The 14,220-nt window shown below is 42.5% G+C and overlaps 1 protein-coding gene across 1 annotated transcript; it reads left to right on the top strand.

Moving 5' to 3' along the window:
- PDCD7 (programmed cell death 7) lies at positions 1–13,087 on the top strand (the record flags this gene model as incomplete). The annotated part of the gene is made up of 5 exons (XM_029952255.1): positions 1–339; positions 2,388–2,526; positions 8,571–8,807; positions 9,065–9,152; positions 11,278–13,087. Coding segments are annotated over 5 exons (927 nt in total), but the record flags the coding sequence as incomplete, so codon positions are not given.
- Between the last annotated feature and the right edge of the window lie 1,133 nt (positions 13,088–14,220).

The following is a 14,220-nucleotide window of genomic DNA, read 5'->3' as shown; positions in this document are numbered from 1 at the left end:
TTGCGCGGGGCTCTGCGCCTGGTACGACGGCTGCGCGACCTGGGCCAGGCCCTGCGCGAGGCCGAGGCTGACGGGGCGGCCTGGGTACTGCTGCATGCCCAGGCCGCGCCGCTGCGCGCGGAACTGGCCGAGAGACTACAGCTGCTGACCCAGGCCGCCTATGTGGGTGAGGCGCGGCGGAGGCTGGACAGGGTCCGGCGCCGCCGGCTTCGGCTTCGCGAGAGGGCCCGGGAACGCGAGGCTGAGCGGGAGGCGGAGGCCGCGCGAGCAGCGGAGCGCGAGCAAGAGATTGACCTCTGGAGGGTCAAGTGCGTGCAGGAGGTGGAGGAGAAGAAGCGGGTAAGGGCAGCAGATGCGCAGAGATTGGGGGTAATTCAAGTCTAGAACCTGAAGGGCCGTGAAGCTTTGCGCTGTCGTTTCCTAGAGCTAAGCCTTTTTCCTCGGCCGTAAAGTAAAAAGATAGCCAGCATTCCCGACATCATATCCCTATATTGATTGCGTGTTAATCATGTATAATACAAAACAAATGCTCTAGGTCCACTGAGAGTCCTGTAAACACAAAGTATAGGATTACACAGTGGTGGTGTAGGATGACAGACGCCTCGCCTCCTCCCTCTACGTTCTGTCCGCTTACTAACATTCAAGGCAAATAATGTCGGTCCTTGATTCTTGTACTGGTCTGGCTAATTTTAAGAATACAAAATATAGGGGGCACTTGGGTGGCTCAGTAGGTTGAGCATACGACTTCGGCTCAGGTCACGATCTCACCCCGCGTAGGGCTCTGTGCAGACAGCTCAGACGTGGGGCCTTCTTCCGATTCTGTGCCTCCCGCTCTCTCTCTGCCCCTCCCCTGCTCATGATTTGTCTCTCTCTGTCTCTCAAAAATAACTAAATGTTAAAAAAAAAAAAAAAACAAAATATAAAACGCATGGGGCCTTGGTGCAAGGAAGTATACTCTGATTGGCTAATGGGGCAATAGTGATGACTTCTCCAGGAGTTCTTTGTTTAGGAGTTTTAAACCAGTATCCCCGGTTGAACAGTGTTTTTCAACACCTGCCAAATACTAGGTCCTACTCTAAATTCCTACCTATACCAGATCTTCAATCCTTGTAAACAACCCTGAGAAGTAAGCCGTTTTACAGATTAGGAAATTGAGGCATAGAGAAATTAACTTGCCAACAATCACACAGCCAGTTCCTAGCCATTTTACTCCTGATTTGAACCCAAGTTGGCTGATTCCAAAGCCTCTTGATCTTAAGTTCTTAAGTGGGGGCTAGGGTGAAACTGGAAATTGATCAGATAGTTGTTTTAAGACATTCTCCTTACTTCTGAGTGGCTCTAGGTGCATCCCCTGTCTCTTCACTCCACAACTACTGTTTCTTCCTTCTCATACTCTTTGTGTCTGTTCCTGCCTAGATTCTGATATCACTCCCTCCAGAAATGTAGTGATGGTAGGCTTTGTTTCACACCTCCAGGAATATCAGTGCTTTTAGGGAGAATACTTGGAGACAACATCATAATCTAAGGGAATTTGTATCAGTTTCACAGACATTTAATAAGAACCCATTATGTGCCAGACCCTGTGCTGGGTGCTGGTGATAGGGATGATTAGAATATAGCTCTTGTCCTTGAGGGGGTTAGCGCCTCATGGGGACTGTGTCTGTACAGCATGTTTGTGTTAGGGTTTCAACTGTAAGTGCTATTGGAACCCAGAGAAGGAATAACTAATCCATTAGGAAACAGGGTAAGGGAAGGCTCTATGGATGAGACAAGGACATCTGACCTGAGCCTTGAAGGAAATGTCAGAGCCAGGTGAAAGCAACAAGTGCAGTTACAGACAGAAACTGTTTGGTGTGGTTGTAATGGTGGAATTACAGGCACTTATTTGACAGATGGGGTAGAGAGCTGTAGGCAGAAGGATCTTCCTTACCACCCACAGTGAGGGGATTGGAGACGGGGTCCTGTGAGTGGTGGTTTAAAGAAACAGCTATTTCCTCTCCATGTGAACCAGCTAAAGAGTAGGATAGGGTCTTCACTGTTTGACAGGCTGTCATGTCACAAGATCCTTGGCATTTCAAAACACTCGAGTGCAAGCTGTGTGTGTTGTTGTGGGTCACTGACAGAATTGTAGAGTCCTGGGCCTTTCTAGCCCCATTTCTTATCTTCCCTTCTCGTCTGAGTCTTTGGGTCCAGGAGTCTGTACTTTTAACAAGAGAGCCCCAACTTTAAGTTGGATGCAGATGTTCACTGGACTACACTTGAAGAAACTCTGAGGAAGAAACAAAGATGAGCACCCACATAGAAGCTGCAGAGAAGATAATCCCTTGGCTGGACCAGTGTGAGGTTGATCCTAATACTAGGTTTCATAGGCTCTCTTTCTTTTCCAGGAGCAGGAACTTAAAGCTGCTGCTGATGGTGTCTTATCTGAAGTGAGGAAGAAACAAGCAGACACCAAAAGAATGGTGGACATTCTTCGGGCCTTGGAGAAATTGAGGAAACTCAGGAAAGAGGCAGCAGCAAGGAAGGGTAACCATGGCTTTGCATTTCTTCTTGCATTTATTCCTCCGATCCCCCACTCCTTCTCTTTCTTTGCCCTACTGCCCTCTTTCCCCCCAAATTTTTGAAGGAAAAATGTTTGGTAATTATTTTCACCCAATAAGGTAACAAAGTTTTGTCAGCAATACCTCAGAACTTTTGAAGCAGGAAGCCTCAGAAGTTGTTCATCTTGATTGACAAGATTGAAAAGAGAGGCAGATGTGGGAACCCACTGCGCTTCCTTTCCCTTGATTCATCATTCCCCTCTCCCACCCAGGCATTCCTGGCTCACTCAGAGTGAGATTGGTATGGCTAGTCACCTTTGCCCATGTGCCAAGGCAGAAACTCTCCTGTCTTTACTAGGTGCTTCAGAAGGTGTTGAAAACTTGGCATGCTCCTTTACATACATTTCAAACCTGAAACGTTGATATGTTTGATATTTTTGAAGGTATGAATGGTTGGACAGGGCAGGGAGCGCCTTGAAGACTGCATGGATGTTCTCAGCTCACATGGGTGTCACTTTCGGATCAGAAAATCTTCATGGTCTCCTCTTGCCTCTACAGGGAGCACTGGTTTTCTAGAAGTTCCCTAATTGTGCTTTGAACATTTGTCTGTCAGAATCTTTGCTTTTGCCAGTCTATTTGTGTGGAGGGCCTTTAGTTCCATCTTTAACATTTTAAGCTCTCACTCTTCAAACTAAATACAGTTACAACGTCCCCCATGCTTACCCGATCTGGGCTGAGGTAATCTCCTGTTCCTTCTCACTCGTACCTGGTTTGGACCACACGTTGCCTTATTTAGTAGGCCATAGGCCATTGATATTCACCAGGGACATCTGAGAGTACACACATTAGCAAGTACCATGCTAGCAAATTATTTCCCCTGTGTGGTTTAAAATATAAATGAAAACTGTGAGCCAGATCCTTAATAATTAAGTTTCATTGGGTTGTGATCACTGTGTATTCAGCCAAGCTCATTTACTAGCTAAGTGATTAGTTTCTGCTTGCCAGCCCTCAGAGTGGTTGATTTAGATTCAGACCTCTGATGACCCTCATACCACATTCATGAATCAAAGAGGAGTTGGCATCTACTGTGTCTCCCCTTACCTCTTTTTTACAAGAATGAAAACTTGAGGGCTACTCTTTTTTTTTTTTTTTTTTTTTTTTTTACATTTATTTATTTTCAAGGGGCAGGGACAGAGCATGAACAGGGGAGGGGTAGAGAGAGAGGGAGACACAGAATCTGAAGCAGGTTCCAGGCTCTGAGCTAGCTGTCAGCACAGAATCCGATGTGGGGCTCAAACCCACGAACCATGAGATCATGACCTGAGCTGAAGTCGGATACTCAACCGACTGAGCCACCCAGGTGCCCCATGAGGGCTACTCTTTAATATTCTCCTACTGTATGTCCTCTGTCGGGTGAGTGGTCAGCAAACGTTTGCCAAGTGAATTTACTAGCATAATTTTTTCACTGTTAGTCTTCCCCACTTTGGTCCAAAAGGAAGAGGAAATTTTGGAAGAATTACGATCTATAAAAATAAGCAGTCTCTGTGGAGTTAATGGGCTTGGATGTAAAACAATTTGGTAACTAGCAGCTAGTTGCACTGTATACTTAATACTTCTCTCTCAAGGCGTGTGTACCTCAAAACAAGAGCTGAGAGAATGAGGCTGGGCCACATTGCAAAGTGTCTTATGGACCAGGCTAGACTTCTCACCTATGCTTAAAGCTGAGGGTACCACTCAAAGATTTTAAGCAGAAAGGGAAATGACAACAGTGATTGGTGTTGGCAGAGCAGAGAAAGGTTTGCAGCATCTAGGAGGGAGGGAGAAAAGGAGAGAGACTAAGAAGCCTGTGACAGTCTGGGCACAGGTACTGCGGGAGTGTGAACTAAGGGTCAGATGGTGACTTAGAGAAAAGTAAATGGATTTAAGAAAGGAATAAAGGAGAGAGGGAGTGTATGTGTATATAAATAAATAACATGGAGAACTCAGCAATAGGACAGAACAGACTTGGTTCAATTTGGGACCTGTTGAATTTGAGGGTCCTGTTCATCAGCATGTAGCCACAAGTAGGAATGACCTTAAGGAAGTTGTATGGTGTCAGATGAGGGCTAAAAAGACAAAATCCTAAGGAATGTAAAAATCAAGGTGGCCACAAGAGCGGTCAGAGAGGTAGGAGGAAAAGGTAGGTCCCCTACCTCCTTCTGGAAAGCGGCAAATGCTCAGAGAGATTGTGTAATCTCCAACAGGTTACTTAAACTTCTCTTTGCCTTGATTTCCTCATCTGTAAGAAGGGAATAATGATAGTACCTAAAGATTAAGAAACATCCATGGGAATTACTACCCAATAGATCGTCAGTGACTTATGCTAGTACATTTTTTCAGAGAAATTGTATGGGTAGAAGCCAGACTAGACTAGATTAAAGAGGGATTAAAGGATAAGAAAAGCAAACAGTGAATTCACTTTATTAAAAGTTTGCCTGTGGGAACACCTGGTTCAGTTGGTTGAGCTCCCTACTCGATTTTGGCTCAGGTCATGATTCCGGAGTCATTGGATCAAGCCTTGAGTCGGGCTCTGCACTGACTGCGGAGTCTGCTTAAGAGTCTCTCTCTCTCCCAACTCTCCCACTCTCCCCTACTTGTATTCTCTTAAAAAAAAAAAAAGTTTGCCTCAGAAGAAAGGAGTGAGCAATTGCCTGGGTGGCTCAGTTGGTTGAGCATGTGACTTCAGCTTAGGTCATGAGCTCACGGTTAGTGAGCCCGAGCCCTACTTTTGGTGAGACCTGCTTCTCTCTCTCTCTCTCTCTCTCTCCCTGCCTCTCTCTCTCTCTCTCCCTGCCTCTCTCTCTCTCTCTCTCTCTCTCTCTCTCTCTCTCTCTCTCTCTCTCTCTCTCTCTCTCCCCGCCCCTCCCTCCCCCTTCTTTCTCCCCCTCCTCTCTCTCTCCCTCTGTGCCTCATTGGATTCTTTCTCTCTCTCTGCCCTTGCTCATTTATACTCTCTCAATTAAAAAAAAATGAAGAAAGGAGTGAGCAGGATCAGTGTCTGGTAGTGTAGAAGGGCTGGGTGGTACTCTTAGGATCGTGGGGAAAAATGTGAATATGTATAATTGCCTAGCAAAGGAGTGAGTAGGGGGAGAGGATCAGAGAGATGCAGGAAGGATAGTTGATGGCTCAAAGTCCTGCAGAAAGTAGGAAGACTCTGATCCCAGGTGGAGGGATTAACTTAAGTGTACAAGGATCTGTCTTCCCCTGGAATGAAAATGAAGGAGACAAGGAGGGGTAGTAATGCAGATGAGTGAAATCCAGGACCGAAAATTATGAGGCTTCTGCCTGCTAGCCTTCCTTCTCTAAGACGGGCTGGATGATTTGCTGAGAGGCAGTAGAGAAGGAAGGCTTTAGGAGAGCATTGAAGTTTTGAAATAACTGCTGTGAAGAATGAATAGGAGCCAAAGAGAGACCTGTGGGAGTGTGGCTACAGGCAGGTGCTGTGGGCCCAGCTGATGGAGTTCTGCACTGGCCCCAGGCCACAGCATCAGGACTCCAGGAGTACTCTGCAGCTGGCAGGTGAGCACAGAGCACAGGGCTGTTAGGGTTTTGCTTTATGGGTGACCACAAGTTTTGATGAAGACCAGTAGAAAAGCGAGTAGATTTGGATACATTCATTTGAAACTTTTAGTGAGGTTGACAGAGTCTGTGGGGAGAAGGAGATAAGACTACGGGGAAGATAGAAAGAAAAGAATCGTGCTTAAGGCTTTAGAGGCAGCAGGGGTTTTTTGATCGTTCCAAAGCTCAAGGACTGGACAAAGCCCTAAGGTATGGGTGGCTAAGGGGGAAGAAAGGAGAATGTATTGGTATATAGGACCTGCAGGAATTGGATGACTGAATAGTGGAGGCAGAGGGAACCTAGACTGTGTCAGCCAGTACATGGGGTCAGGAGGATGACCGGGTGAGCATTGCCATTTCTGAGGGAATGTGTTTTGGTGATCAGAAGTGATCAATGAAAAGTTGAGAGAGGTGTGGGGTCATGGTGCAGGCCCAGCAGCCTGAGATGGGAACAGGCCACTGCTACTCATGGGGTCTGGAGGCATTTTGGGGCTCAAGTAGTGTCTGTATTTGCACCATATTGGCAGATTTTAGTACTGCCTGGCCCTTTACAGAAAAAGTTTGCCTGTCCCTGGCCTAGGTAAAGAAGTTAAACAAAATCATGAAATTATTATGAAACAACGTAGTGACAGCTTGAACTCAGTGCATAAGAATTTTGTATGTATTTGGAAAATATTTAGCAACTTAGTAGAAGATGGATTTGAGTTGTAGAGTTTCCATAGTTGAGAATGAGTGATTGGAAACCTATTCAAACAAAGCAGTCATGAGAAAATGATCTGGAGAAATGTTAGCCTTGGAGGTGAGGCTAGGAGAGCCAACTCTATAGCCACTTAGTGGCAGTGGTTGAAGGAGAGAAGAAGCAGACCTTCAAAGGCCTTGGTCAGCTCTTTTAGGAAGCAGTTTATTACCACATCTAGGCCATCTTGGAAGTACTCATTAATATTTCTTCTCTTGAGAATTTATCATATAGAAATAATTGGTAGAGGGAAAAAAATAAGATGCCCGAGAGTATTGATTGTAGCAGTATATGCTAACAACGGGACATTTGGAACAGCCCAAGTGTCCAGAAGTAGGGAGCTTGTTAAGTAAATTATGATACATTGAATTTATGAAACAGGATGAAGCCATTAAATAAATAATTATAAAGATTGGGGAAAAGTGTAGAGAATTGACCTGGAGCTGTAGAAGTTACACATCCTATGTTGAACTATGCAACGTTGCTAATGTATGGACAAAAATGACTTGCAGAATCAACAGGGGGAAATAAAAATGGTTGATTAGTGGGATTTGAATTTTTTTCTTCCTTGCTTCTAGTATTGTTAAAATGCTCCCATAATAAATACATTTGCAAGGACTAACAGGATGTTTCATATCACAGAGCCATGTGGGTAGTGAGTGCACACCTGCAGTCCACTCAACTATTCATTAAATTTTAAAATACTCTCCTTAAGGGGTGCCTGGGTGGCTCAGTCAGTTAAGTGTCTGACTTCGGCTCAGTCCTGCATCCAGCTCTGCACTGACAAGTCAGAGCTTGGAGCCTGCTTCAGATTCTGTGTCTCTCTCTCTCTGCCCCTCCCCTGCTTGCTCTCTCTCTGTCTCTCAAAAATAAACATTAACAAAAAATTTTTTAATACTCTCCTTAAAAAAATAAAGACAAAAAAAAAAACCATTTTTCTTTATGGAATTTGATGAAGAATTTCACATTCTTCATAAACATGTGCCCCAAAATAGAACACCTGAATAAAATACCCATAATCAACTATGATGCCACTATCACACATACTAAAATCAGTAATAATAATTCTTTGGTATCGCCTAATAACTAGTCTGTAATCAAATTTGCACAATTGTGGCTCTAGCTGTGTTGGCCATCCCGTTAGCTGACTTCACAGTTAAATCAGGGTGACTAACCATTCCAGGTTTTCCAGGACACTGGGCTTTCAGTACTAAAACTGGGCAAACTGAAATGTTTGGTCATCCTACACTAAGCAGCAGACTGTGAGGTCAGTGTGGTTCGTTACGTGTATTTTTTCCTCATTATCCAAGTGTTATCTTCTCCCAGAACTTCAGACTCAGTCAGTGAGAAAATTGTTTATTGCTTGGGTCTGGTAGCCTGCACTGCGGAAATATCACAAGGAAGAAGTATAGGACAGTTCCTCTCTTTAGTGAGCTCACTGTTCAACCCAAGGATCAAAACTGTTAGAAATAAACAAAATGAAAGGTTAAGTGGTATGATCCAGGGAGAGGACTTAGAGAAAGTCAGGGTGAGGTCAGATTAATTGGAGACTCAAGATCAAATTGAGCCTTGAAGGTTGGTTAGAATTTATAAACTAAGCAAATTCATAATGTAAGTAGGACCTTGTGTCTGCTCAGTAGAACACATGTTTGGGGATACAAAGTTGTGTCTAAAATACTGTTTGGACCTCTGTCTAGGGGTCTGTCCTCCAGCCTCAGCGGATGAGACATTTGAGCATCATCTTCAGCGACTAAGAAAACTCATTAAAAAACGCTCTGAATTATATGAAGCTGAAGAGAGAGCTCTCAGAGTTATGTTGGAAGGAGAACAGGAGGAAGAGAGGAAAAGAGAATTTGAAAAGAAACAGAGGAAAGAAAAAGAGAAAATTTTACTTCAGAAGCGTGAAATTGAGTCCAAGTTATTTGGGGATCCAGGTAAGTTCTTTTGTAACCAGTGGAGAAGAGGAGGATACTAGATTGCGGTTCTTTCCCGCATGGGTGATCTCAACCTAAACTTAAAGATGGTAGGCAGCTAATGACACCTTCAAGATTTAAAATTCTAAACTGTGTACTGGAAATCATGGATTAAGATGAAACATTTGCTCGTATTGTACTGTCATAGTCATAGGCTCATTTACCTTGTCTCTAGATACGAGAAATGATGACGTGGTAATGTGCCTTTTCTTTTTCAGATGAGTTCCCACTTGCGCACCTCTTGCAGCCCTTCCGACAGTATTACCTCCAAGCTGAGCACTCCCTGCCAGCGCTCATCCAGATAAGGTCAGAGGGGTGCTCTCCATGCCGCCTTCCCCTTAGCTAGCAGGAAGCACTTCCAGGGTTTCTTTTGTTGAGGTCTATTGCTTTTTCTTTTTTAGAGTTCCTCACAGGTTTATATAATAAAGTTTTTAAGTTCTAAGGATGCCACATACATCTTGTTTAGTCCTCAGTCCTTGAAAAATAGATATCTCTTTTAACAGGTAAAGAAACTGAAACTCAGGTTTGATTTACCCTTTGTATTTCATCATGCTGTAGCTGTTATGTTGACTTAAAGCATTGGCTTCCTTTTCCTAATTCTCTTCTGCTGCTAAATACACCAAGGAAGAGAAACCCTTCTTGTCTACTTGCCTGTGGAGACTGTTTACGTCCCATACTGACTTTGGAGTTCTTACAGGTCGAAGCCAAGAGAGCTAGGAACAGGGAGTCTCATCTTAATCTGCAGTTATTAATGAGCTGAGTAAAGTTTTCTTTTCTTTTTTTAATTTTTTTAATGTTTTATTTACTTTTTGAGAGAGAGACCGCATGAGCAAGGGAGGGTCAGAGAGAGGGGAGAAACAGAATCCGAAGACAGGCTCCAGGCTCTGATCTAGCTGTCAGCACAGAACCTGACGCAGGGCTCAAACCCATGAACCGTGCGATCATGACCTGAGCCAAAGTTGGAGGCTCAACTGACTGAGCCACCCAGGCGCCCCTGAGTAAAGTTTTCAACTCTCTGGGTCTCACTGTCCTCACCTATAAAATGAAAAGGTGGACTAGCATGTGGCAGTAATGCCCTTCCCAGAGTAAGTCTTGAGAAATCCCTTTCTAAAATGGTTTGAATGAATGGGTTCTTTAGGCATAGGCAGTTTAAATCTGTTATTGTCTGGAAGTACTTTGTTGTTTCTAGATTCCCCAGAACATCTACTTGGGGCCCAGCGGTCTTCAAAGCCTGGTTTGACAATCACTGAACTAAGTTATCTATCAGGTTCCTTCCAGAATTCTAATGATGTTTTTTAGCATACCAACTTTATATTCTGGGACAACTATATTTCTGGTTAATATATGTTTTAGCTTTTATTTATTTATTTAAAAAATTGTCTTGACAGAGTGGAGGAGGGGCAGGAGAGGGGGAGAAAGAGAATCTCAAGCAGGCTCTGCACTGTCAGTGCAGTAACTGACCAGGAGCTCTATCCCACAGACTGTGAGATCATTACCTGAGCTGATATCAAAAGTCAGATGCTTAACTGACTGAGCCACCTAGGCACCCCCAAGTTTTAGCTTTTAAGTATAAGTACAGTTGATTTTCATTGTTCACAGTAGCTATGTTCTCTAAAGCTGCAGTGTTGAATTAGAGAATGCTCTACTGCAGCTCCTAAAGGAAATACAGGGTCAGGTTCCTATGAGCCTCAGGCCACAACATTTTCATCAGTCAATTAATACATAACATTGTTTTCTATGTATTTCTTTTAAAAAACACTTTATTTAATATATATTGTTGATTTATTTACACTGAACTCTTAGCTAACAGCATTATAACTCCTGCCTCACCATAGCTTTTCTAACATACATATACTCACTGGAAGGCATATTCTAGCCTTTTCATTTTAGCTAGCACTTCAGCAGTAAATTTGGGGGCCATCTTAAATAGCAAAATCACCAATAAAAGCACAAATATGTGAAAAATGCAGTACTAAACAGACTGCAAAAAGGACACTTTACAATATGACAAGAAGACAGTATCACCTTATTTGAGTTCAGCTGGGCATGTACCTGTCAGTGACTTAGAGTTTTCATGGCTCTGTGCATGTTGCCAAGTGACCATGAAAACACCACAAGTAATGATTATGAGGTTACACATAAATTTTAGTGAATAGGCAAATTTGCAAAAACAGAACCTGCAAATAATGAGGATCAACTGTATATTCATTATTTGGTTATCCATAAGATCATAAGTTCTTTGCAGCTTTTTACCCCTTTATATGTACATTTAAGAAAGACTGTCTTTTGCATAATACCTAGAAATTAAGTTCTTCAGTGGACTGGTACATCAGTCCTTTGAGAGCTAAGTCCTGAAATAGAATATTTAGTTGCTGAACATCTTTCTTGGAATAAAACAAATAAACAGTTGTTCTATAATGTTCTTATTAAGGCATGATTGGGATCAGTACCTGGTGCCATCTGATCATCCCAAAGGCAACTCCGTTCCCCAAGGATGGGTCCTTCCACCGCTCCCCAGCAACGACATCTGGGCAACAGCCATTAAGCTGCATTAGGAAAGATGCTCCAGGAGTGTGGTCCGGCCAAGGCTCTTTCCAGCTCTAAATATGAGTGATGCCCCCATCTTCTTGTGCTGTAGACTAAACCACAACCTCTAAACTCCTTGTGGATTGCCCTACCCAGAAGTTACATTTTCTTTCATGTTCTGTCCTGGCCAGAGATGCCTCTTGAAACAGGAGATTTATATGGTTCTTCAGAAAAGGACCTAGGTGAACTGGGGTTATTACTACAGAAAGTGACCTTGGCTCACCGAATTTGCCTCTGTTTTGAAGGGGCTTAATTCAGAGTGACTTGTTAATTTACTCTTAATTTCCTTGTGTGGTGATGGGTAAGTGCCCTCCATACACTCAACACAGCTGTGCACGGGGTAGACTTAGCAGCCCTTCCCCCAGTACCGAGTGTGTAGGCAAGCTTTGATGCAAAACCTCTTTTCCCTCCCTACCCAAAGAACCCTCTAACTTCTAGGAGGAAAGATCAGAAATGCTTTATCTTTGGATTTATGAATCCCACTTTTGGTGCAACTTGAGAGGCTACAGACTGGGCTGCGGCGAAAGCTCATGCATGGCCCAGTCTGGTAGTCATGTGGAGAACTTGGAAATCCTATGCCGATATTGGATTATGTTTTAATGGATAATGGCTTCATTTTCCCATGTTAGAAGATCCTAAGAAAAACATCTGTTGTTTAAGTTCCTAAAGATCTAATTGTTCAGAATCCCCAATGATAGAAATCTATTTCCCTATGGGAGTGGTATCTTAACTTCCCTCAGTCACATTTTAGGAGCCGATATAGCTGTGGAATTTTCTTAGGAACTCAAACTTTCAAAAGTACCCATTTAGTTAAAGTTGGGAGGAAAGCAGATAAAAATAATAAAGTTTATTTTTTATATTCATTAATAAATGCTGTTGTGCCTGGAAATGATCAATCATAACATGTCAGGGTTTTTTTATTTTGTTTTGTTTTGCTCTTTGTCATTTATTTTGTTATTTATATTTCCGAAAAGCCAAATAAATATCATTTTTATTTTTTAGTTTGAGCCTTTGCCCCCAAATTTGTTGCCTACCAGATCACTACACACACTTTCACATTGATGAAACACATTTTCACTCCAAAATGCGAATTTGTCAAATAGACATTTGCTAGGAGAAGGTGAATCTTCAGCACCAAACTTTGTGGATTCCAACTCTAGATAAGCAGGAAAAGACAACTTTAGAAATGATTTCATGTAGTTGGAAGCTCTGGGGTACAAGATAAGATGCTAACACTTTTGTTCTTTTTCTGCTTTAATCTGCATTGTTAAATTTATATATTTTGCATTTCACAATTAACATAATATGAGGGCCAGCACTCCAAATGTGTGTCTAAGCTCATAAATCTTAAAATCTGTTATGATTAGCCTCATATCACCACACAGGCCGGTCTGTGCCCTTTTGTTATAAATCTCTGCCATTTGCTCTCTGATGAGATACAGGAAGAGTAGAAGTGAAAGATGAATTGTCTGATGTGTTCGGTGTCCAGGCAGCCTTGTCACTAAGACATCTGCATTGATAGCATGAGCGTGAGGCAGCGGTTCAGGAAAACCGGCAGCAGAACCCAGGAGGAAGGCATTTAACCTCAGGTGGAATAAACCATTCCCTCTTTCATTCAGCTTCTGCAAAGTTTTAATAAAGTGAACATTCTCATTGTTTGGCTTTATTTTGTAAGTTTTTCCTAGTTTATTGCCTTGCATGGTGGTGGTGGTGGCAGCAGCCACTGGTACTTGATGGGTTGAGACAGATGTATAGTAGTGCCTAACGAAGTGTACTTCGGAGAATATGGACATTGTCATTGTAATCTTTAACCACAGTCCTTTTTTTTTTAATTATGAAAATTTTCAAGCATCCAAAAGTAAAGAGAATGTTTTTCTGTATACCCATCATCTGGCTTCAGATAATTGTTAATTTACGGCCAATCTTGTTTCATCTGCAAGCCCACTACTCTTTAGACTATTTTGAAACTAATCCCAGATATCATAGTACTTCATTAAGTATTTCAGTATGTAGGGCTCCACATGGCATAGAGTCTACTTAATAAAAAAATTTTTTTCAGTATGTAGCTCTAGAAGATATTTTAAAAATGTAACCATAGTGCCATTATTGCACTGAAAGAAATGCATGACTCCTTGATATCAAATACCCAGTGTTCAGATTTCCTTAGCTCATAAATGTGTGTTTTACAGTTTTCTCAAATTAAGATCTAGAGGCAGTCTATACACTGTTGTTGGTTGACATGTCTCTTAAGTTTCTGATAATCCATAGGTCTTTCTTGCTTCCTCCTGTGTACTCTTATACTCCCTCTCCCTTGAGATTTATTACTTGAAGAAATTTTTTTCCCAAAGTTTCCAGTCTGAATTTTGCTAATTGTATCCTTGTGATAGCATGTTCCACTGTTTCCATATTTCCTATAGTGGTTAGAACTGTATTGTCCAGTATGGTAGATGTGTATGGCTATTAGGCACTTAAAATGAGAGTTTAAAATGATGTTTGAATTGTGGTGGATCACGTTTCTATTGGACAGCACCGATCAAGAGTGCACACATTTTTTGACCACATATAGATGGAGTTTTCTGAGAAGAGTATTTCATACACCTGGTGAGTACTCCCTTCCGAGGACTAACGTCTGCTTGTCTCTTTGTGATCATAGCAGCCACTGGTAATCAAGACCTACATGCATTCATTAGGAGTTGCAAAATAATGATAGTTTAATTCTGCCATTCTTTCTTTAGTTACTAGCTGGAATGCTTCTAAAAAGAGAAACATCCCCTCATCAACCAGAGGG

This window comes from Suricata suricatta, chromosome 9 (genome assembly GCF_006229205.1).
Source record: "Suricata suricatta isolate VVHF042 chromosome 9, meerkat_22Aug2017_6uvM2_HiC, whole genome shotgun sequence".
In the NCBI taxonomy this organism is placed as follows: Eukaryota; Metazoa; Chordata; class Mammalia; order Carnivora; family Herpestidae; genus Suricata; species Suricata suricatta.
The sequence above is the reverse complement of the archived record's forward strand: the minus strand, read 5'-3'. Positions and strand labels throughout refer to the sequence as shown.